This window comes from Lethenteron reissneri, chromosome 64, assembly GCF_015708825.2.
Source record: "Lethenteron reissneri isolate LAM-NWPU_2019-01 chromosome 64, ASM1570882v1, whole genome shotgun sequence".
Lineage (NCBI taxonomy): Eukaryota > Metazoa > Chordata > Hyperoartia > Petromyzontiformes > Petromyzontidae > Lethenteron > Lethenteron reissneri.
The window spans coordinates 3,183,615-3,209,417 of record NC_083842.1 but is presented as its reverse complement, the minus strand read 5'-3'; the positions used below and the strand labels follow the sequence as shown (position 1 = coordinate 3,209,417).

Genomic DNA, 25,803 nt, shown 5'->3' with positions numbered 1-25,803 from the left:
CTGGCACGACGTCTTATCGACGACACAATGTGCCTGAAAGAGTTGCAACAGCATCGTGCAACAGCATCGTGATGCGTGCAGTGTGGCCGGAGCAGCCTTTGGGGAGTTTCCGGTATGTTCTTTCACCGATAAAAACCCAATCGTTATTAGTAGGTTTATACCCTTTCAACTGGTACAAAAACTGACACCTTTATACAAGGCATCATGTTTGCAATAACCACAACACAAGCAGTCAAAATGCAAACAAAAAGAAACAACTCTGATGATGATAATGATATGCACTGCCCTTGAAGTTGATTGGTCCACACTCGAGACAGCTTTTCTTAGAGCCTAGTCTCCATTGGTGTTGGACCAGATGACGTCAAGCGGCGTACAACTCAAAGACAGTGCACTATCAGAGTATTTAGTTGTTTCTTTTTGTTTGCATTTTGACTGCTTGTGTTGTGGTTATTGCAAACATGATGCCTTGTATAAAGGTGTCAGTTTTTGTACCAGTTGAAAGGGTAAAAACCTACTACTATATTTTGCCACTGGTAAAGGAGATGTCTCAAAAACAAAAATCGTTGTTTTTGCAATGTTCACGACATGTAAGCGGTCGCTAATTTATTTCAGGCAATGATCAACTCGCCTCCTCCTTGTGGGTCAATCATGGCCGCGATTCAATTCAGGGATCACCTCTGGTTCCTTGTACTCACTGCGGGGAGAATGTCACACTCGTGCTAAGGGTTCACAGCCAGCGTCAAGATTCCCGATTGCTGGCCCAGGCCGCACGACGATCTGGCCAAGTTTGTGTTGTAAAACCTTCCACCGCCACTACCACCCGAAGTCAATGAAAATCCATGAATCCAGGCTCACTTCCTGGGTCTTGTCCTGAAGACGCCGGGCGCGGTTTCAAGTGGAGGGTCCAGAATCCAATTGCTGCTCAATGTGACTTGTGAGATATGTTGCCTAGCCCGAACCCACGGCGAGTGAGTGGGGGGTGGGTGCGTGCGTTTATTATCATTCACGTGTGGGAGGACACCGGAGCACCCGGAGAAAACCCACGCCGTGTGCAAGGGGGCAACGCTCTATCCCCCACGTACAGATGGCAACAGATGGCGATTAGCCCACTTGCTGTACCGCCTTATCCTGGCGAGCTAAGGTACGGCTCTTAATCGATACCCATGGATAGAGGGGTGTTTCACAGCCCATCTGTGTGTGATCCACCACACAACGCTGTGTCACTACTCCAGGCAGCCGCGTTCAGCAGCAGCGTAGCCGCCACAGCCGCTCAGCAGTCAGAAATGTTTCCGGAAATGGCCGTTTTTTTATGGCACAATTGCACAAGGGCAATTGCCCCGCGTTGCTGCTGCTGCTGTTTGTTGCTGTTGTTGTTGTTGCTGTTTGTGCTTCGTGTGCACCACTGCCGACGCAGCAGCGCCACGATAACGAGAGCGCGACTTCTAGAGCGCTGGAGTGGGCACAGGCGGTGAGCGGAGAGGACCCGGGCACCGATTGGTGCCAGCGCACTGGGACCCGGGCATCGTGAGGAGGAGCGCGGTTGGGTGGGTGGGTAGTGGGGGGGTAGTGGGGGGGAGGGTGGGTAGTGGGGGGAGGGAAATGGGGGCTGAATGGTTGTGCGGTTAAAGTGCCGGAGTGCGAGATAAGAAGTCGCAATGTAACACGCGTAACACGCGCAGATTTTGAAACGCGCACACGGCCTTACTCACACACGCCCGTACACACACAAACACGTTCGCATACGCACACAAACTCGCACAGAAACTCGCATTTATACACGCACGCCACACACGCACGTGCGCGCGTCTCCGAGGCTGTCGTCATGACCCAACCTCTCTTCATCTGGCGGCAGCGTTGGAGCTGCGAGTCACACAGACGGGGACAGACTCGTTGCGTCTCAAAGTTCTCAGCGTTCCCATCCCCACGAGACCAAACCCCACCACGGCCGTCACCGCTGTCCGCGCCGTGCGACCTTGCGCCGACATCACGGTCCACCATAGTTTGCGAATTCAAGTGTATAATAATAATAATATTCGTACTTTACTTATTCAGCCAAATAAGCCACATTGAGTCATGGGACTCTTTTCCAAGAGGGGCCTGCATTTGTTTTTTTTTTAGTTGCAAGATATTTTCAGCCGACTCGTGATGAGTGCGTTCATCATACACGTGGGAGGAAACCGGACCACCTAGAGGAAATGTCGCGACTCGCGTAAGGGGGCAACGCTCTATCCCCGCACCCGATGCGTAGTCAACATCGCCACCAGGGTGACTGGCACCCGGGCGTGGTGCTGGCCACCCACCCCGTCATGTGCCATTCCGGCCTTCATAGGTGCTACCCCGACAACAGCACTTGCCTCGACAGTCTGTTAAGGCTTGGCGGTGGCATCTTAATATTTGTGCTGGTGGGTGGTGGTTCACTCATTGATTACTCCGCCCGTATTGAAGACTCGGTTCGATCACACTCGTCTCATCCACCACCACTTGCTTGTGCTGCATCGACGCTGCTGAAATGTTGCACTCCCGGAAGGCCGCGGGGCCAATGGGCTGTGTGAGACATGAGCGCACTGCATTCTCTCTGTGGCGAGACGCTTGAGGGTAATGGGCCTACTCCTCCACGACGGTGGCTCAGGCGTCGGGAGTGAATGCGGCTTACTCGATGTTCCACGTCTTGAGCATGAGCTCGTAAATGGCATCAGGGCATCCCGGGGGCTTGTCCAGCCTCTTCTCGGCCTTCAGGAAGACCACCAGATCGGCTGCCTTGAAGCCCTGCAAGCAAGAGGCCAGAGCACACTCGTCACAACCACTCCACCACCACAACACTCGTCACAACCACTCCACCACCACAACACTCGTCACAACCACACCACCACCACAACACTCGTCACAACCACTCCACCACCACAACACTCGTCACAACCACTCCACCACCACAACACTCGTCACAACCACTCCACCACCACAACACTCGTCACAACCACACCACCACCACAACACTCGTCACAACCACTCCACCACCACAACACTCGTCACAACCACTCCACCGCCACAACACTCGTCACAACCACGCCACCACCACAACACTCGTCACAACCACACCACCACCACAACACTCGTCACAACCACTCCACCACCACAACACTCGTCACAACCACTCCACCACCACAACACTCGTCACAACCACTCCACCGCCACAACACTCGTCACAACCACTCCACCACCACAAAACTCGTCACAACCACTCCACCACCACAACACTCGTCACAACCACTCCACCGCCACAACACTCGTCACAACCACGCCACCACCACAACACTCGTCACAACCACACCACCACCACAACACTCGTCACAACCACTCCACCACCACAACACTCGTCACAACCACGCCACCGCCACAACACTCGTCACAACCACTCCACCACCACAACACTCGTCACAACCACTCCACCACCACAACACTCGTCACAACCACTCCACCGCCACAACACTCGTCACAACCACGCCACCACCACAACACTCGTCACAACCACGCCACCACCACAACACTCGTCACAACCACTCCACCACCACAACACTCGTCACAACCACACCACCACCACAACACTCGTCACAACCACTCCACCACCACAACACTCGTCACAACCACTCCACCACCACAACACTCGTCACAACCACTCCACCGCCACAACACTCGTCACAACCACGCCACCACCACAACACTCGTCACAACCACACCACAACACTCGTCACAACCACGCCACAACACTCGTCACAACCACTCCACCACCACAACACTCGTCACAACCACTCCACCGCCACAACACTCGTCACAACCACACCACCACCACAACACTCGTCACAACCACGCCACCACCACAACACTCGTCACAACCACACCACCACCACAACACTCGTCACAACCACGCCACCACCACAACACTCGTCACAACCACTCCACCGCCACAACGCTCGTCACAACCACTCCACCACCACAACACTCGTCACAACCACTCCACCACCACAACACTCGTCACAACCACACCACCACCACAACACTCGTCACAACCACTCCACCACCACAACACTCGTCACAACCACGCCACCGCCACAACACTCGTCACAACCACTCCACCGCCACAACACTCGTCACAACCACGCCACCACCGCAACACTCGTCACAACCACTCCACCACCACAACACTCGTCACAACCACTCCAACGCCACAACATTCGCCACAACCACTCCACCACCACAACACTCGTCACAACCACTCCACCACCACAACACTCGTCACAACCACGCCACCACCGCAACACTCGTCACAACCACTCCACCACCACAACACTCGTCACAACCACTCCACCGCCACAACACTCGTCACAACCACACCACCACCACAACACTCGTCACAACCACACCACCACCACAACACTCGTCACAACCACGCCACCGCCACAACACTCGTCACAACCACGCCACCGCCACAACACTCGTCACAACCACTCCACCGCCACAACACTCGTCACAACCACTCCACCGCCACAACACTCGTCACAACCACGCCACCGCCACAACACTCGTCACAACCACGCCACCACCACAACACTCGTCACAACCACTCCACCGCCACAACACTCGTCACAACCACTCCACCGCCACAACACTCGTCACAACCACTCCACCGCCACAACACTCGTCACAACCACTCCACCGCCACAACACTCGTCACAACCATGCCACAACACTCGTCACAACCACTCCACCACCACAACACTCGTCACAACCACGCCACCACCACAACACTCGTCACAACCACGCCACCGCCACAACACTCGTCACAACCACTCCACCGCCACAACACTCGTCACAACCACTCCACCGCCACAACACTCGTCACAACCACTCCACCACCACAACACTCGTCACAACCACTCCACCGCCACAACACTCGTCACAACCACGCCACCGCCACAACACTCGTCACAACCACACCACCACCACAACACTCGTCACAACCACTCCACCACCACAACACTCGTCACAACCACTCCACCGCCACAACACTCGTCACAACCACGCCACCACCACAACACTCGTCACAACCACACCACCACCACAACACTCGTCACAACCACGCCACCACCACAACACTCGTCACAACCACTCCACCGCCACAACACTCGTCACAACCACGCCACCACCACAACACTCGTCACAACCACACCACCACCACAACACTCGTCACAACCACTCCACCACCACAACACTCGTCACAACCACTCCACCACCACAACACTCGTCACAACCACTCCACCGCCACAACACTCGTCACAACCACTCCACCGCCACAACACTCGTCACAACCACTCCACCGCCACAACACTCGTCACAACCACGCCACCACCACAACACTCGTCACAACCACACCACCACCACAACACTCGTCACAACCACTCCACCACCACAACACTCGTCACAACCACGCCACCGCCACAACACTCGTCACAACCACTCCACCACCACAACACTCGTCACAACCACTCCACCACCACAACACTCGTCACAACCACTCCACCGCCACAACACTCGTCACAACCACGCCACCACCACAACACTCGTCACAACCACGCCACCACCACAACACTCGTCACAACCACTCCACCACCACAACACTCGTCACAACCACACCACCACCACAACACTCGTCACAACCACTCCACCACCACAACACTCGTCACAACCACTCCACCACCACAACACTCGTCACAACCACTCCACCGCCACAACACTCGTCACAACCACGCCACCACCACAACACTCGTCACAACCACACCACAACACTCGTCACAACCACGCCACAACACTCGTCACAACCACTCCACCACCACAACACTCGTCACAACCACTCCACCGCCACAACACTCGTCACAACCACACCACCACCACAACACTCGTCACAACCACGCCACCACCACAACACTCGTCACAACCACACCACCACCACAACACTCGTCACAACCACGCCACCACCACAACACTCGTCACAACCACTCCACCGCCACAACGCTCGTCACAACCACTCCACCACCACAACACTCGTCACAACCACTCCACCACCACAACACTCGTCACAACCACACCACCACCACAACACTCGTCACAACCACTCCACCACCACAACACTCGTCACAACCACGCCACCGCCACAACACTCGTCACAACCACTCCACCGCCACAACACTCGTCACAACCACGCCACCACCGCAACACTCGTCACAACCACTCCACCACCACAACACTCGTCACAACCACTCCAACGCCACAACATTCGCCACAACCACTCCACCACCACAACACTCGTCACAACCACTCCACCACCACAACACTCGTCACAACCACGCCACCACCGCAACACTCGTCACAACCACTCCACCACCACAACACTCGTCACAACCACTCCACCGCCACAACACTCGTCACAACCACACCACCACCACAACACTCGTCACAACCACACCACCACCACAACACTCGTCACAACCACGCCACCGCCACAACACTCGTCACAACCACGCCACCACCACAACACTCGTCACAACCACTCCACCGCCACAACACTCGTCACAACCACTCCACCGCCACAACACTCGTCACAACCACTCCACCGCCACAACACTCGTCACAACCACTCCACCGCCACAACACTCGTCACAACCATGCCACAACACTCGTCACAACCACTCCACCACCACAACACTCGTCACAACCACGCCACCACCACAACACTCGTCACAACCACGCCACCGCCACAACACTCGTCACAACCACTCCACCGCCACAACACTCGTCACAACCACTCCACCGCCACAACACTCGTCACAACCACTCCACCACCACAACACTCGTCACAACCACTCCACCGCCACAACACTCGTCACAACCACGCCACCGCCACAACACTCGTCACAACCACGCCACAACACTCGTCACAACCACTCCACCACCACAACACTCGTCACAACCACTCCACCGCCACAACACTCGTCACAACCACTCCACCACCACAACACTCGTCACAACCACGCCACCACCACAACACTCGTCACAATCACGCCACCGCCACAACACTCGTCACAACCACGCCACCGCCACAACACTCGTCACAACCACTCCACCGCCACAACACTCGTCACAACCACTCCACCGCCACAACACTCGTCACAACCACTCCACCACCACAACACTCGTCACAACCACTCCACCGCCACAACATTCGTCACAACCACGCCACCGCCACAACACTCGTCACAACCACAGCACCGCCACAACACTCGTCACAACCACGCCACCGCCACAACACTCGTCACAACCACTCCACCACCACAACACTCGTCACAACCACTCCACCGCCACAACACTCGTCACAACCACGCCACCGCCACAACACTCGTCACAACCACACCACCGCCACAACACTCGTCACAACCACGCCACCGCCACAACACTCGTCACAACCACGCCACCACCACAACACTCGTCACAACCACTCCACCGCCACAACACTCGTCACAACCATGCCACCACCGCAACACTCGTCACAACCACTCCACCACCACAACACTCGTCACAACCACTCCACCGCCACAACACTCGTCACAACCACACCACCACCACAACACTCGTCACAACCACACCACCACCACAACACTCGTCACAACCACGCCACCGCCACAACACTCGTCACAACCACTCCACCGCCACAACACTCGTCACAACCACTCCACCGCCACAACACTCGTCACAACCACGCCACCGCCACAACACTCGTCACAACCACGCCACCACCACAACACTCGTCACAACCACTCCACCGCCACAACACTCGTCACAACCACTCCACCGCCACAACACTCGTCACAACCACTCCACCGCCACAACACTCGTCACAACCACTCCACCGCCACAACACTCGTCACAACCATGCCACAACACTCGTCACAACCACTCCACCACCACAACACTCGTCACAACCACGCCACCACCACAACACTCGTCACAACCACGCCACCGCCACAACACTCGTCACAACCACTCCACCGCCACAACACTCGTCACAACCACTCCACCGCCACAACACTCGTCACAACCACTCCACCACCACAACACTCGTCACAACCACTCCACCGCCACAACACTCGTCACAACCACGCCACCGCCACAACACTCGTCACAACCACGCCACAACACTCGTCACAACCACTCCACCACCACAACACTCGTCACAACCACTCCACCGCCACAACACTCGTCACAACCACTCCACCACCACAACACTCGTCACAACCACGCCACCACCACAACACTCGTCACAATCACGCCACCGCCACAACACTCGTCACAACCACGCCACCGCCACAACACTCGTCACAACCACTCCACCGCCACAACACTCGTCACAACCACTCCACCGCCACAACACTCGTCACAACCACTCCACCACCACAACACTCGTCACAACCACTCCACCGCCACAACATTCGTCACAACCACGCCACCGCCACAACACTCGTCACAACCACAGCACCGCCACAACACTCGTCACAACCACGCCACCGCCACAACACTCGTCACAACCACTCCACCACCACAACACTCGTCACAACCACTCCACCGCCACAACACTCGTCACAACCACGCCACCGCCACAACACTCGTCACAACCACACCACCGCCACAACACTCGTCACAACCACGCCACCGCCACAACACTCGTCACAACCACGCCACCGCCACAACACTCGTCACAACCACGCCACCGCCACAACACTCGTCACAACCACACCACCGCCACAACACTCGTCACAACCACACCACCGCCACAACACTCGTCACAACCACGCCACCGCCACAACACTCGTCACAACCACGCCACCGCCACAACACTCGTCACAACCATGCCACCGCCACAACACTCGTCACAACCACGCCACCGCCACAACACTCGTCACAACCACGCCACCGCCACAACACTCGTCACAACCACACCACCACCACAACACTCGTCACAACCACGCCACCGCCACAACACTCGTCACAACCACGCCACCGCCACAACGGATGTGTGGTTGTGACAGGTGGGGGGGAGGAGGGGCGCGGGGGCAGTGACCAGCCCCATGCCCGGCAGCCTTTGTCTCCCTAGTGGCGATGTTTACACAACACACAAGGTACTCATTTGAGGCTGAGTCGACCTAGGAGAGGCCCCAGGTCCAGTTCAGACCATCGTCGCAGGCGTTGGTGGCCGCGAGCGGGAATCGAACTCGGATCGCCGGGTTCATAGCGCAGCGCCGCTCCCCACCACGCGACCGCTCTCCATGTACGCGCGCACGTACACACACACACGCGCCCCCCACCTTGTAGGGCCGGTCCCCGTAGGTGAAGGTCTCCCACATGGTGACCCCGAAGCTCCACACGTCGCCCTTGCTGGAGAACTCGAAGTGCTGGATGCACTCGGGCGCATACCACTTGAGCGGCCACTTGCCCGACACCTTTGCCTGCAACCGCACGGAGCGCCCCGCGTCACCCGCCGCCATCTATCCGCTGCTGGATGGAGGTCACCGGCGATCGCGTCCACTCACGCCGCTCCTTGCGGGGAGTTTGCGGTTGGAATCGGGGCTGGCCGCCCCCCCGGTTAATACGGCTGCGGCGCGTGCATTGGCCTACGTCCCTCGCGGTGGACGTCAGAGTTCCCGAGATGCTGAGAAGATTGGGCCTTCGCTGACCAGTGTGACGGTCCAAAATGTGGCAAATTGGAAAAACGACACCGCAAGTCAACTTAATTAGAATGACACGTAGCAGCAGCAGTAGCAGCAGCAGCAGCCGTCGCCTCCTACTTAAAAAAAAACTTGGCAGGACCCTCCGGCGCAAGGGTTGAGACTCAATGATGCCTTCCTGGGCTTACAAGCAGAATCATTGTTTTATCGACCCTGGAGAGCTGACGATGATGGACTGAGTTCAATCCCCCAACGGGGCTTTGACCTCTCGACCTTCCTATTGCGAGCCACTCGCTCCACCGTTGAGCCATCTGGAGGGGCAGTAGACGGTGGGCCACCAGCGACGGCCACAGCCCAACATAATCCAGCGACGAGGGGTCAGCGCTGGCCGCGGCTCACCTTGTAGTAGCTCTCTCCGGCCGCCAGGGCCTTGGAGAGGCCGAAGTCGCTGATCTTGGCGTAGCGCTCGCTCACCAGCAGCACGTTACGCGCCGCCAGGTCGCGGTGCACGAAGCTGCGCTCCTCCAGGTACTTCATGCCGTCTGACACCTGGTGCATCAGCTCCGCCAGGTGAGTCGATGACATCGTCTCTCTGCCGAGCGACGGGACAGGGTTGAGGAGGAGGGAGTAGAACACGAACATGGAGGGAGATGGGGGAGGACGGAGTAGGCAGGAGAAGAAAAGAGGAAGACATGGAGAACAATGAGATGGAGGATGAAGGTAGGAGGCAGGGAGGAGGGGGAGGAAGGACGAATGACGAGTCACTTCGCGTTGCACCACGTGGTGCCCCGGCGTGCCCCCTGGCATAGACGGCTCCTGTGGGCAGCGCACGGTTGGCATCCCGAACGCGTGGCCCACGTGGTTCGTACGGCGTCAGCGGTGGGGCCACCGACGTGGGTGATGGCGCAGCGTGCTGGCACTGGCTGGGGCTGGCACTGGCTGGGGCTGGCCCCATCTGGCCACGACTCGCCCTCTGTGAACCCTGCTGTGCCAGGGGTGGTGCACCGATTTTCATCGTTTGAACGTCTCCCACGGAACGCAGCCGTGGCCGCCGAGGCCCGAACGTGGGAAACCGCCCAACGGCGACGCCGCGCCGGGGTCATCGCGCCGTCACGTCGGGACCCCCCGGACTACACTGTCGAGTCGCGCCGCGTCACGCCGCGCCCCACCACGCACTTGTGCTCCTTGAGGTACTTGTTGAGGGGGCCCAGGTAGGCGACCTCCATGACGAGCATGAGCGCCTCTCCCTCGCACACCCCGAACATCCTCACGATGTACGGGTGGTCCAGCTGGTGCATCAGCTCCGCCTCCTTCATCAGCTCGATCTTCAGCATCTCCTGGTTCTCCACGGGCTTGAGGACCTTCACGGCCACCTGCACCTCCTTCCTGCTCGCCGGAGAAGTGACGAGACGTGGGGAGGGCACGCGAGAGGGTGAGCAGGTGGGAGACACGGGGACCCGCGCATCGCACAATCACACAGACCAAGATTTCCCCGTTATAGACTTAACAGACTGTTTGGGCAAGTGCTGTTAGTGAGCGCCTATTTAGTCCCGCACGGCATACGAGGGGGGGGGGGTGTGGCCAGCACTACGCCCGGCCGCCTTTGTCTCCCCAGTGCTGATATTTACACACTGCACCATTGCAGTCAACCTGGGTGGAGGCCATAAGGGTAGATTCAAACTCAGGTGGCCGGGTCCGTAGCACAGTGCGCTAACCGCCGTGCCACCACTCCACGCGCGCACACGCTCACCAGGGCTACAGGCACGCGCTCGCAAGCTCGCTCGCACGCCCACACTGGCGCCCGCGCGGGTGCGCGAGGGCCCTACTTCTGGAACTTGTAGATGCCGCGCAGGACGGCGCCGAAGTTGCCGGAGCCCAGCTGGTTGCCGCAGTCGAGGGTGAGGCGCTCGCGCTGCAGGAACATGCCGCGCCCTCGCACCTCCTCGGGGTCCTCGTACAGGCTGTTGTACACCGGCGTTTCGTGCGGCAGCGCGCGCCGGTTGATCTCGTACAGGTTCCGCCAGGTGTCTGCCCGGTGACCACGTCGCGACAACCGTGAGCTCGGCACGTTGCCGTCAAACCATTTTCTTACTGTTAGTTTTTGTTACGTTCCGTCAAAATCATGCATTCCAATCGCGCTGTGGGCCATCCTGGCATGGTGGTAAGGAATCCGCTGGTAGGTCTCCCGGAGTGGCTTCATGCGACCACCGCGGTGGTGCTGGCAGTGGCCACGCGATGGGAGAATCCCTTCGGAAATCTCGTGGAGTGGTGCCGAGGGCGATGCGGGGGTGTGGCGGCGGGGGGGGCATAGGGGGTGATGGGGGAGGCACGGGAGGAGGTGACGGCCAGAGTAGCCATCGGCTAAAACCACGGCAGTTGAGTCTTACATTTTCAGATTTTGAATGAGTAATGAATTAATGAGGAATACATGGAGAATTAATGAGGATGTATTGAATAATGAATGATCGATTCATATTTGTTAATGTAGAATGAATTAATCAGGAATTATAAATGAAACATGTATGAACCAGTAAACATTTTATCTATTCAAATATTTTACCCAGAGATTCCTTCGTAAGACAAATCTCGTGTGTCCAGGATGTCAAGGGAATGAGGAGTGAATAGGTGAAAGAGTCAGGAATGAATGAGGTGAGGAATTAAATGTCGTTACCTTGGAAGTCATATTCTCCACCTCTTGCCTGCGGAGAGATGAAGCGGAGGTGAGAGTGAGACACGTGTGTGTACGCACACGTGTGTGGTCTATAGGTCTATATGTGAGTCTTTGGGTCTCTGTGGGTCAATACAATTCGTTGTAGATTCACATGGCATTTACATCTCACCTGCAGTGACACAACAGACATCTTTTGCGGACAGAGAGGCAGTCAGCCACACACTCGCCATGAATGGAAATGGCCAATCATCCCAACGCTGCAGAACCCTCTTGACAAAAAGTCTTGAGGAGCGTGAAACTTTCCAAGGTCAATTGCGTTGTTGTTGTCGTTGTTATTCCAAAGTGCTGAACAAGGCAATGTCACTCCTGTGTGCGGCCCCATTGTGATATTTTCGGTTGCCTCTCAATGTTTTGCTGAAGGCCTTCTCCTTTCCCACTGCGTCACCCTGCCGTGCCACGCGCTGACTGGCTGAGTGGGATGGCTGCGTTTCTTGCTGGGTGAGTGGCTAGCTGGGTGGGGAGATGGCTGGGTGGCTGGGTAGATGGCTGGGTGGCTGGCTAGGTGGGTGGGGAGATATATGGCTGGGTAGATGGCTGGGTGGCTGGGTAGATGGCTGGGTGGCTGGCTAGGTGGGTGGGTGGCTAGCTGGGTGGCTGGCTGGGTAGATGGCTGGGTGGTTGAGTAGATGGCTGGCGTGGTTGGGTAGATGGCTGGGTGGCTGAGTAGATGGCTGGGTGGCTCGGTGGCTGGGTGGCTGGCTGGGTGGCTGGGTAGATGGCTGGGTGGTTGGGTATATGACTGGGTGGCTGGGTGCGTAGATGGCTGGCTGGGTGGCTAGCTGGGTGGCTGGCTGGGTGGCTAGATAGATGGCTGGGGTGGTTGGGTAGATGGCTTGGTGGCTGAGTAGATGGCTGGGTGGCTGGCTAGGTGGGTGACTGAGTAGATGGCTGGGTGGCTGGGTAGATGGCTGGGTGGCTGGGTGGCTGGGTAGATGGCTGGGTGGCTGGGTGGGTAGATGGCTGGGTGGCTGGGTAGATGGCTTGGTGGCTGGCTAGGTGGGTGACTGAGTAGATGGCTGGGTAGATGGCTGGGTGGCTGGGTGGGTAGATGGCTGGGTGGCTGGGTAGATGGGTGGATGGGTAGCTGAGTGGCTGGCTGGCTGGGTGGCTGGCTGAGTGGCTGGGTGGCTGGCTGGCTGGGTGGCTGGCTGGGTAGATGGCTGGGTGGCTGGCTGGGTGGCTGGCTAGGTGGCTCGCTGGGTAGCCGAGTGGGTGGCTGGGTGGGTAGATGGCTGGGTGGCTGAGTAGTTGGCTGGGTGGCTGAGTAGATGGCTGGGTGGGTAGCTGAGTGGCTGGCTGGGTGGCTGGCTGGGTAGATGGCTGGCTGGCTGGCTAGGTGGGTGGATGGATGGGTAGCTGAGTGGGTGGCTGGCTGGGTAGCTGGGTGAGTGGGTGAGGCGACGGGCAGACTCACCGGAGCCGGTGCTCGCCGGAACAGCGGAAGCGAGTAGCGCAGATGCGTCATCCATCGGCGCGGCTGTGGGGATGGAGGCGCTGAGTGGCGGTGCTGCGTGGGAACGACACGTGGCACAAACAATACCACCACCATCATCAGCAGCAGCAGCAGCAGCCAGGATCAATCCACTGCTGGATGAAGGCCTCCCTCCACAAGCCGCTGCCACCTTTCAGAATCCTGCGAAGTGACAATCTGCCCAGCAACCGCTCTGCGCATCACCACGAGCTGATTTCACTGCTCCGTCTTCGCGGTGGATTGACCCCTCTCAACTTCCACTCCGTTTTTAGTCTCGACCATCGGCCATCATCGTCCTCACCAGCCGAGACGCGTGCTGCTGCCCAAGCCCTATTCACTTCCCCTTCCATGTTTGGATGATGTCACGAAGCTGCGTATGTTCTCTAACCAACGTGTTCTTTTCATTCTCTCTTACACGTGAACAAAGGCAGAGCCCTGCTGCTGCTGTCACCTTGTTCCCACCATACTGTTGCCGTGGTTAGAATTCAGAGTGAAGCGGCAGTTGTGGTGATTGTTGATCTTGAACTCACTGATTCATCGGCGGCCGGATGCCTCCTTCTCACTCTAATATGGCTACTGCCTGGTTACTGTTCTCATGAATTTCAGTCATTGATTCCTCCACCAGCGTTCTGGACTCGGGTTACGCGACTCTGACTGTTCCATCCACATTGTGTTCAAACACCACCACCACCACAGGTCACAACCACTCACTCACCCACGCACTCACCCACTCAACCGACTCAGCCACACCTCTGCGTGCTATTACATCTGCAGTGTCTCCAGCCTTCGGCATTGGTGGTGGTGATGGGTCGAATCATCAACTACACCCAGAGTTGTAAATTACATGATGCAGATGTTGGTGGTGACGATGATGATGGCGGTGATGGTGAAGGTGATTCAAACGCAGTTATAAAATGCACAACACAAAGCGCCCATCCGAGTCGCGGTGCTCAACGCGAGCTCCGTGGCGAGCGGTCGAGCGAAGAAGCCACGTGTGGCGCGGGCGTTGATGGGGGCCGGGGGCTGTGGGGAGAGAATGCGCCAGGTCTGTACGTTAAATACCCAATTAGAGTGCCGTTAATTGGACCGGTTTCCCGGGAAGAAAAAAACGCCGCATTTGCATAATCCCCAGACTGGGCCCCCATTCGCGAGGCCTCTGTGCTATGGCACTGCGGTCAAAGGGCGCCGCACAGAACAGCGCGGAATATGTCAAATTAATTGGGTGATTTGAATTCATTTCTCCCGCTAATGTAGCCGTGTACGACGCTGTGGGGGATTTTGAGACTGGAATTTGAATGTGGGTCCCTCTCATCTCACTCCACTCCCCTCCACGCACGCTCCTGCCTCTCATCTCACTCCACTCCCCTCCACGCACTCTCCTGCCTCTCCCCTCTCATCTCACTCCACTCCCCTCCACGCAATCTCCTGCCTCTCCCCTCTCATCTCACTCCACTCCCCTCCACGCACGCTCCTGCCTCTCATCTCACTCCACTCCCCTCCACGCACGCTCCTGCCTCTCATCTCACTCCACTCCCCTCCACGCACGCTCCTGCCTCTCCCCTCTCATCTCACTCCACTCCCCTCCACACACGCTCCTGCCTCTCCCCTCTCATCTCACTCCACTCCCCACCACACACGCTCCTGCCTCTCCCCTCTCATCTCACTCTACTCCCCTCCACGCACTCTCCTACCTCTCCCCTCTCATCTCACTCCACTCCCCACCACGCACGCTCCTGCCTCTCATCTCACTCCACTCCCCTCCACGCACTCTCCTGCCTCTGCCCTCTCATCTCACTCCACTCCCCTCCACGCACTCTGCTGCCTCTCCCCTCTCATCTCACTCCACTTTCCTCCACGCACTCTCCTGCTCCATCCATCCACTCCTCCACGCACTCTGCTGCCTCTCCCCTCTCATCTCACTCCACTTCCCCTCCACGCACTCTCCTGCCTCTCCCTCTCATCTCACTCCACCTCCCCTCCACGCACTCTCCTACCCACCATCCCCTCTCATCTCACATCCCCCCCTCCAAGCAGAAATCTCCTGCCTCTCCCCTCTCATCTCACTCCACTCCCCTCCACGCACTCTCCTGCCTCTCCCCTTTCATCTCACTCCACTCCCTCCACGCACTTCCTGCCTCTCACCCACTCATCCTCACACACTCCCTCCCGCACTCTCACTCCTCTCCCCTCTCATCTCCCTCCCCTCTCACTCACACCACTCTCCCGCACTCTCCCTTCCCTCCATCTCACTCCACTCCCCTCACGCACTCTCCTGCCTCTCCCTCTTCATTCACTCCACTCCCCTCCACGCACTCTCCTACGCTCTCCCTCTCATCTCACTCCACGCTCCCCCTCCCACAGCACTCTTCTCTGCCTGCTCCCTTTCATCTCGTACTCCACTCTCCGCTCCTCGCACTCTCCTCTCCTGCCTCTCCCATTTCATCTTCCCTCTTCCTCCCACCCACCCACGCACCGACCCACCCGCCCACCCCGTCTGTCGTGGGGGTCCAAGAGTCCTGAGCTCCCCCCCACCATCCCCTACCACCCCCCACCACTCCCTACCACCCCCCACCACCCCATCGATCGGCGCTCGAGCCCGGCGAGGCGTCAGCGGCGCCGTGTCGTACGTGACATTTAGCGGCGTTGATGAAGGGCGCGTTTGTTTATTTATAAAATGTTTTTTTCAAATTGCGTTTCGTTTGCATCACGGGAAATGAAAATTTGACACTGACCTTCGACAAAATATGTAAATTGGCTCCGTGCGTTGTGTGGTTTGTTTTTTTTTGCATATATAAGGACGTCGCTATTTGCAACAACTGCAGGAATAGCAATAAGAACAATCATAAATTAATCATAAATTAATCATAAATTAATCAAGGCCACTTGCCAAATTCACTGTCGGATCAAGGCCTCCCCACACGGACGTCAGCCCGGAGTGTCGTTGGCCCACAATGCAACACCAGGGACTGGTGACGAACCGCTTCGGACGCCACGCGCCACTGATACTAGCCGTGCATGGGAATGCAACTCGGGTGGCTGGGTTTCGTAGCGCGGTGTGCTCACAACTGATCCTTGCTCGAACTAACCGCTCATCATGGCCTCTATCTCGCTGCAATGCAGAAGGGGCCGTATACACGTTTTAGGTCCGTGATGCCGTCACACATGGCCCTGCAATTGACGTCACGGGATATTTAACATCCATTGACCAGAAGCCAACATCTATCCATCGCTTTCTTCTGCAAAATCCACATCAGTACCTGACCCATATCTAACGAGAGGGTCCTTGCCCATGAACATCTGGCGATTCACCAGCATTGGTTCGATGCGAGTGCGTGTGCGTGTCTCTGTGTGCGTGTGTGTGTCTCTGTGTGCGTGTGTGTGTGTCTCTGTGTGCGTGTGTGTGTGTCTGTGTGTGAGTCTCTATGGGTCTCTGTGCGAGTTTCTGGGTCTCTGTGTGAGTCTCTTTGGGTCTCTTTGTGCGTCTCTCTGGGTGTCTGTGTGAGTCTCTCGGTCTCTGTGTGAGTCTCTTTGGGTTTCTGTGTGTGAGTCTCTAGGTCTCTGTGTGAGTCTCTCTGGGTCTCTGTGTGAGTCTCTCTGGGTCTCTCTGGGTCTCTGTGTGAGTCTCTGGGTCTCTGTGTGAGTCTCTGAGTTTCTGGGTCTCTGTGTGAGAGTCTCTGTGTGAGAGTCTCTGTATCTCTGTGTGAGTCTCTGGGTCTTGTGTGAGTCTCTTTGGGTCTCTGTGTGAGTCTCTGGGTCTCTGTGTGGGTCTCTGTGTGAGTCTCTCTGGGTCTCTGTGTGAGAGTCTCAGAGTCTCTGTGTGAGAGTCTCTGGGTCTCTGTGTGAGTCTCTGGGTCTCTGCGTGAGTCTCTGGGTCTCTGTGTGAGTCTCTCTGTGTCTGTGTGAGTGTCTCTGTGTGAGTCTCTCTGGGTCTCTGTGTGAGTCTCTCTGGGTCTCTGTGTGAGTCTCTTTGGGTCTCTGTGTGAGTCTCTGGGTCTCTGTGTGAGTCTCTCGGTCTCTGTGTGAGTCACTGGGCCTCTGTGTGAGTCTCTGGGTCTCTGTGTGAGTCTGTCTGGGTCTCTGTGTGAGTCTCTCTGGGTCTCTGTGTGAGAATCTCTGGGTCTCTGTGTGAGAGTCTCTGTGTGAGAGTCTCAGAGTCTCTGTGTGTGAGTCTCTGGGTCTCTGTGTGAGTCGCTGGGTCTCTGTGTGAGTCTCTGGGTCTCTGTGTGAGTCTCTCTGGGTCTCTCTGTGAGTCTCTCTGGGTCTCTGTGTGAGTCTCTGTGTCTCTGTGTGAGTCTCTGCGTCTCTGTGTGAGTCTCTCTTGGTCTCTGTGTGAGTCTCTCTGGGTCTCTGTGTGAGTCTCTGGGTCTCTGTGTGAGTCTCTCTGGGTCTCTGTGTGAGTCTCTGGGTCTCTGTGTGAGAGGCTCTGGGTATCTGTGTGAGAGTCTCTGGGTCTCTGTGTGAGTCTTTCGATCTCTGTGTGAGTCTCTGGGTCTCTGTGTGAGTCTCTCTGGGTGTCTGTGTGAGTCTCTGGGTCTCTGTGAAAGTTTAAGATTCATATGTGGTGTGTATTAAATATTTTTTACGTCAACCTAAGACCCACATCTAACAGAGAGAGGGCCCTTGTCTATAAACACATGGCAGTTCATCAGCACTGGTTCTGTAACTGAGTCCCGAATCTGGTCCAGAGTTTTCTTGTATTCAACCAATGCTGTTGAAACGATGCACTCCTATAAAGCCACGTGGCTGATGGGATGTGTAAATTGTACTTGTATCTAGTTTTATGTGGAGGGGCAGATATAGGAAGGAAGAGGCGAACTGCCTGCGTAGTTATTTTGTTCTAAATTCACGACTCTTGTTGTTGTGTGTTCACCCTGCCTGCTCTTACACGCGCGGGAATTACTGAACACAAGGGTTCATATTAAGAGGTCATTCAATATCGGGGCAAAACATCTGTCCGTTGGTCTATATTTAATATTGAAATAAATTATGACAGATGGTTGTTCCCGTCTGTCTGGGTGCGTCTGTATGTCTGTGTGGGTGGGTGGGTGAAGCAGCAGCACAGTGGTCGGCGCACTGCGCAAGGAACGCTACGGATATCCGAACCAGTCAAGGAGGCCCAGGCCAGTTGGTGAGGGTTAGCGGTAGATCTAGTACTAGTGGCGAGTTGGTGAGTGTTAGCGGTAGATCTAGTTCTAGTGGCGAGTTGGTGAGGGTTAGCGGTAGATCTAGTACTAGTGGCGAGTTGGTGAGTGTTAGCGGTAGATCTAGTTCTAGTGGCGAGTTGGTGAGGGTTAGCGGTAGATCTAGTACTAGTGGTGAGTTGGTGAGTGTTAGCGGTAGACCTAGTACTAGTGGCGAGTTGGTGAGTGTTAGCGGTAGATCTAGTACTAGTGGCGAGTTGGTGAGGGTTAGCGGTAGATCTAGTTCTAGTGGCGAGTTGGTGAGTGTTAGCGGTAGATCTAGTACTAGTGGCGAGGTGGTGAGTGTTAGCGGTAGATCTAGTACTAGTGGCGAGTTGGTGAGTGTTAGCGGTAGATCTAGTACTAGTGGCGAGTTGGTGAGTGTTAGCGGTAGATCTAGTACTAGTGGCGAGTTGGTGAGTGTTAGCGGTAGACCTAGTACTAGTGGCGAGTTGGTGAGTGTTAGCGGTAGATCTAGTACTAGTGGTGAGTTGGTGAGGGTTAGCGGTAGATCTAGTTCTAGTGTCCAGTTGGTGAGGGTTAGCGGTAGATCTAGTACTAGTGGCGAGTTGGTGAGGGTTAGCGGTAGATCTAGTACTAGTGGCGAGTTGGTGAGGGTTAGCGGTAGATCTAGTTCTAGTGGCGAGTTGGTGAGGGTTAGCGGTAGATCTAGTACTAGTGGCGAGTTGGTGAGGGTTAGCGGTAGACCTAGTACTAGTGGCGAGTTGGTGAGTGTTAGCGGTAGATCTAGTACTAGTGGCGAGTTGGTGAGGGTTAGCGGTAGATCTAGTTCTAGTGGCGAGTTGGTGAGGGCTAGCGGTAGATCTAGTACTAGTGGCGAGTTGGTGAGTGTTAGCGGTAGATCTAGTTCTAGTGGCGAGTTGGTGAGGGTTAGCGGTAGATCTAGTACTAGTGGTGAGTTGGTGAGTGTTAGAGGTAGACCTAGTACTAGTGGTGAGTTGGTGAGGGTTAGCGGTAGATCTAGTACTAGTGGCGAGTTGGTGAGAGTTAGCGGTAGATCTTGTACTAGTGGCGAGTTGGTGAGGGTTAGCGGTAGATCTAGTACTAGTGGTGAGTTGGTGAGGGTTAGGGGTGGACCTAGTACTAGTGGCGATTTGGTGAGGGTTAGCGGTAGATCTAGTACTAGTGGCGAGTTGGTGAGTGTTAGCGGTAAATCTAGTACTAGTGGTGAGTTGGTGAGGGTTAGCGGTAGATCTAGTACTAGTTGCGAGTTGGTGAGGGTTAGCGGTAGATCTAGTACTAGTGTCCAGTTGGTGAGTGTTAGCGGTAGATCTAGTTCTAGTGGTGAGTTGGTGAGTGTTAGCGGTAGATCTAGTACTAGTGGCGAGTTGGTGAGGGTTAGCGGTAGATCTAGTACTAGTGTCCAGTTGGTGAGGGTTAGCGGTAGATCTAGTACTAGTGGCGAGTTGGTGAGGGTTAGCGGTAGACCTAGTACTAGTGGTGAGTTGGTGAGTGTTAGCGGTAGATCTAGTACTAGTGGCGAGTTGGTGAGGGTTAGCAGTAGATCTAGTACTAGTGGCGAGTTGGTGAGCGTTAGCGGTAAAACTAGTACTAGTGGCGAGTTGGTGAGGGTTAGCGGTAGATCTAGTACTAGTGGCGAGTTGGTGAGTGTTAGCGGTAGATCTAGTTCTAGTGGCGAGTTGGTGAGTGTTAGCGGTAGATCTAGTACTAGTGGCCAGTTGGTGAGGGTTAGCGGTAGATCTAGTTCTAGTGGCGAGTTGGTGAGTGTTAGCGGTAGACCTAGTACTAGTGGTGAGTTGGTGAGGGTTAGCGGTAGATCTAGTTCTAGTGGCGAGTTGGTGAGGGTTAGCGGTAGATCTAGTACTAGTGGTGAGTTGGTGAGGGTTAGCGGTAGATCTAGTTCTAGTGGCGAGTTGGTGAGGGTTAGCGGTAGATCTAGTTCTAGTGGCGAGTTGGTGAGAGTTAGCGGTAGATCTAGTACTAGTGGCGAGTTGGTGAGGGTTAGCGGTAGATCTAGTACTAGTGGCGATTTGGTGAGGGTTAGCGGTAGACCTAGTACTAGTGGCGAGTTGGTGAGTGTTAGCGGTAGATCTAGTACTAGTGGTGAGTTGGTGAGGGTTAGCAGTAGATCTAGTTCTAGTGGCGAGTTGGTGAGGGTTAGCGGTAGACATAGTACTAGTGGCCAGTTGGTGAGGGTTAGCGGTAGATCTAGTACTAGTGGCGAGTTGGTGAGTGTTAGCGGTAGATCTAGTACTAGTGGCGAGTTGGTGAGTGTTAGCGGTAGATCTAGTACTAGTGGCGAGTTGGTGAGTGTTAGCGGTAGATCTAGTTCTAGTGGCGAGTTGGTGAGGGCTAGCGGTAGATCTAGTACTAGTGGCGAGTTGGTGAGTGTTAGCGGTAGACCTAGTACTAGTGGCCAGTTGGTGAGTGTTAGCGGTAGATCTAGTACTAGTGGCGAGTTGGTGAGTGTTAGCGGTAGACCTAGTACTAGTGCCGAGTTGGTGAGCGTTAGCGGTAGATCTAGTACTAGTGGTGAGTTGGTGAGCGTTAGCGGTAGATCTAGTACTAGTGGCCAGTTGGTGAGTGTTAGCGGTAGACCTAGTACTAGTGGCGAGTTGGTGAGCGTTAGCGGTAGATCTAGTTCTAGTGGCCAGTTGGTGAGGGTTAGCGGTAGATCTAGTACTAGTGGCCAGTTGGTGAGTGTTAGCGGTAGATCTAGTACTAGTGGTGAGTTGGTGAGGGTTAGCGGTAGATCTAGTATTAGTGGTGAGTTGGTGAGGGTTAGCGGTAGACCTAGTACTAGTGGTGAGTTGGTGAGGGTTAGCGGTAGATCTAGTACTAGTGGTGAGTTGGTGAGGGTTAGCGGTAGATCTAGTACTAGTGGCCAGTTGGTGAGTGTTAGCTGTAGATCTAGTACTAGTGGCGAGTTGGTGAGTGTTAGCGGTAGATCTAGTACTAGTGGTGAGTTGGTGAGCGTTAGCGGTAGACCTAGTACTAGTGGTGAGTTGGTGAGGGTTAGCGGTAGATCTAGTACTAGTGGTGAGTTGGTGAGGGTTAGCGGTAGATCTAGTACTAGTGGTGAGTTGGTGAGGGTTAGCGGTAGATCTAGTACTAGTGGTGAGTTGGTGAGGGTTAGCGGTAGATCTAGTACTAGTGGCGAGTTGGTGAGTGTTAGCGGTAGACCTAGATCTAGTGGCGAGTTGGTGAGTGTTAGCGGTAGATCTAGTACTAGTGGTGAGTTGGTGAGGGTTAGCGGTAGATCTAGTACTAGTGGCGAGTTGGTGAGTGTTAGCGGTAGATCTAGTACTAGTGGTGAGTTGGTGAGTGTTAGCGGTAGACCTAGTTCTAGTGGCGAGTTGGTGAGTGTTAGCGGTAGATCTAGTATTAGTGGCGAGTTGGTGAGGGTTAGCGGTAGATCTAGTACTAGTGGCGAGTTGGTGAATGTTAGCGGTAGATCTAGTACTAGTGGCGAGTTGGTTAGTGTTAGCGGTAAAACTAGTACTAGTGGCGAGTTGGTGAATGTTAGCGGTAGGTCTAGTACTAGTGGCGAGTTGGTGAGAGTTAGCGGTAGATCTAGTTCTAGTGGCGAGTTGGTGAGAGTTAGCGGTAGGTCTAGTACTAGTGGCGAGTTGGTGAGTGTTAGCGGTAGATCTAGTACTAGTGGCCAGTTGGTGAGAGTTAGCGGTAGGTCTAGTACTAGTGGCGAGTTGGTGAGTGTTAGCGGTAGATCTAGTTCTAGTGGCGAGTTGGTGAGAGTTAGCGGTAGGTCTAGTACTAGTGGCGAGTTGGTGAGTGTTAGCGGTAGATCTAGTACTAGTGGCCAGTTGGTGAGAGTTAGCGGTAGGTCTAGTACTAGTGGCGAGTTGGTGAATGTTAGCGGTAGGTCTAGTACTAGTGGCGAGTTGGTGAATGTTAGCGGTAGGTCTAGTACTAGTGGCGAGTTGGTGAGTGTTAGCGGTAGATCTAGTACTAGTGGCCAGTTGGTGAGAGTTAGCGGTAGGTCTAGTACTAGTGGCGAGTTGGTGAATGTTAGCGGTAGATCTAGTACTAGTGGCGAGTTGGTGAGGGTTAGCGGTAGATCTAGTACTAATGGCGAGTTGGTGAGGGCTAGCGGTAGATCTAGTACTAGTGGCGAGTTGGTGAGAGTTAGCGGTAGATCTAGTACTAGTGGCGAGTTGGTGAGGGTTAGCGGTAGATCTAGTACTAGTGGCGAGTTGGTGAGTGTTAGCGGTAGATCTAGTTCTAGTGGTGAGTTGGTGAGTGTTAGCGGTAGATCTAGTTCTAGTGGTGAGTTGGTGAGGGTTAGCGGTAGATCTAGTACTAGTGGCGAGTTGGTGAGGGTTAGCGGTAGATCTAGTACTAGTGGCGAGTTGGTGAGGGTTAGCGGTAGATCTAGTTCTAGTGGTGAGTTGGTGAGTGTTAGCGGTAAATCTAGTACTAGTGGTGAGTTGGTGAGGGTTAGCGGTAGATCTAGTACTAGTGTCCAGTTGGTGAGGGTTAGCGGTAGATCTAGTACTAGTGGTGAGTTGGTGAGTGTTAGCGGTAGATCTAGTACTAGTGGTGAGTTGGTGAGTGTTAGCGGTAGATCTAGTACTAGTGGCCAGTTGGTGAGGGCTAGCGGTAGATCTAGTACTAGTGGTGAGTTGGTGAGGGTTAGCGGTAGATCTAGTACTAGTGGCCAGTTGGTGAGGGTTAGCGGTAGATCTAGTACTAGTGGCCAGTTGGTGAGGGTTAGCGGTAGATCTAGTACTAGTGGCGAGTTGGTGAGGGTTAGCGGTAGATCTAGTACTAGTGGTCAGTTGGTGAGGGTTAGCGGTAGATCTAGTACTAGTGGCCAGTTGGTGAGGGTTAGCGGTAGATCTAGTACTAGTGGCGAGTTGGTGAGTGTTAGCGGTAGATCTAGTACTAGTGGCCAGTTGGTGAGGGTTAGCGGTAGATCTAGTACTAGTGGCCAGTTGGTGAGGGTTAGCGGTAGATCTAGTACTAGTGTCCAGTTGGTGAGGGTTAGCGGTAGATCTAGTACTAGTGGCGAGTTGGTGAGTGTTAGCGGTAAATCTAGTACTAGTGGTGAGTTGGTGAGGGTTAGCGGTAGATCTAGTACTAGTGTCCAGTTGGTGAGGGTTAGCGGTAGATCTAGTACTAGTGGCGAGTTGGTGAGGGTTAGCGGTAGATCTAGTACTAGTGGCGAGTTGGTGAGGGTTAGCGGTAGATCTAGTACTAGTGGCGAGTTGGTGAGGGTTAGCGGTATATCTAGTACTAGTGGCGAGTTGGTGAGAGTTAACGGTAGATCTAGTACTAGTGGTGAGTTGGTGAGGGTTAGCGGTAGATCTAGTACTAGTGGCCAGTTGGTGAGGGTTAGCGGTAAAACTAGTACTAGTGGCGAGTTGGTGAGTGTTAGCGGTATATCTAGTACTAGTGGCGAGTTGGTGAGGGTTAGCGGTAGATCTAGTACTAGTGGCGAGTTGGTGAGTGTTAGCGGTAGATCTAGTACTAGTGGCCAGTTGGTGAGGGTTAACGGTAGATCTAGTACTAGTGGCGAGTTGGTTAGTGTGAGGGTAGAGCTGGTGTTAGTGTCTGGTTTGGCGAGTTGGTGAGTGTTAGAGCTAATGCTAGTTGGGTCGCTGGTTATGTTTAAGGGTAGCATTATCACAGGGTGCTTCAAAATGTGCTTAACACTTATATGGGACTATTCTTTTAAATGGAAAAAGAATGTATAATACACTGTAGCGTGATAACAAATGTATGTTAATAAGCTTCAAAAATATGATAATTGGTTTTTTACCCTTCTATCTGGCAACAAAACTGACACCTTTTTACAAGGAGTCATGTTTGTATAGACCGCAATACCTGCAGTCATAATACAAACAAAAGAACATAACTCTGATAATGTGCACTGTCCTTGAAGTTGATTGGTCCACACCCAAGACAGCTTTCCTTCGAGCCTAGTCTCACATGGGTTGGACCAGATGACGCCAAAAGGCGCAACCCATGTGAGACTAGGCTCGAAGGAAAGCTGTCTCGGGTGTGGACCAATCAACTTCAAGGACAGTGCACATTATCAGAGTTATGTTCTTTTGTTTGTATTATGACTGCAGGTATTGCGGTCTATACAAACATGACTCCTTGTAAAAAGGTGTCAGTTTTGTTGCCAGATAGAAGGGTAAAAAACCAATTATCATATTTTTACTGGCAAATGAGGTTCCCATAAAGCTTCAAAAAGTCAAGGAGTCTCCGACTCGTTCGCCATCGTTGTCAACGCGTGCCTGGAATCTTCTCCAGGTGGTCTCCAGAGCCGGGAGGCAGCACATTTCTTGCGGTATTGTTGCAAATTCCAGAAGTGTTCACATTTTTATTGAAGCACCCAGCACTCCACGTCCAGAATACCTATGTCTCGCTATGGACTCTGGCTCCTACCAGTGAGGTGCCACCTACTCCACTGTACGAACCAGCGACTCGGAACTTAGTCTACACCTGGCGGATGACGATTGCCGTGGACCTCCCCATTGGTGTCGAGGAGGAGCCGTGTGCTGCTGGGATCGCCAGAAGAAGGCGGTACAGCAAGCGGACTCTTTGCCATCTGCGTTTCCCCCTCAAGGTTGTGGGTGTTCTCCGGATGCTCCGGTTCCTCCCACGTGTATAATAAACTCACGCGTCAAACTTATTATTGTT

General features: G+C 54.7%; 1 protein-coding gene across 1 annotated transcript in view; it reads right to left on the bottom strand.

The window, feature by feature from the left end:
- LOC133359145 (tyrosine-protein kinase SYK-like) overlaps positions 1-25,803 on the bottom strand; it is a 51,131-nt gene that overhangs the window by 1,861 nt on the left and 23,467 nt on the right. Inside the window, exons 7-13 of the mRNA XM_061577544.1 lie at positions 13,916-14,008; positions 12,442-12,469; positions 11,597-11,798; positions 10,947-11,156; positions 10,170-10,362; positions 9,411-9,551; positions 2,654-2,766 (exon numbers count right to left, since the gene is read on the bottom strand). Coding sequence (XP_061433528.1) covers positions 2,654-2,766; positions 9,411-9,551; positions 10,170-10,362; positions 10,947-11,156; positions 11,597-11,798; positions 12,442-12,469; positions 13,916-14,008 — 980 coding nt within the window. The remainder of the gene's footprint in view (positions 1-2,653; positions 2,767-9,410; positions 9,552-10,169; positions 10,363-10,946; positions 11,157-11,596; positions 11,799-12,441; positions 12,470-13,915; positions 14,009-25,803) is intronic.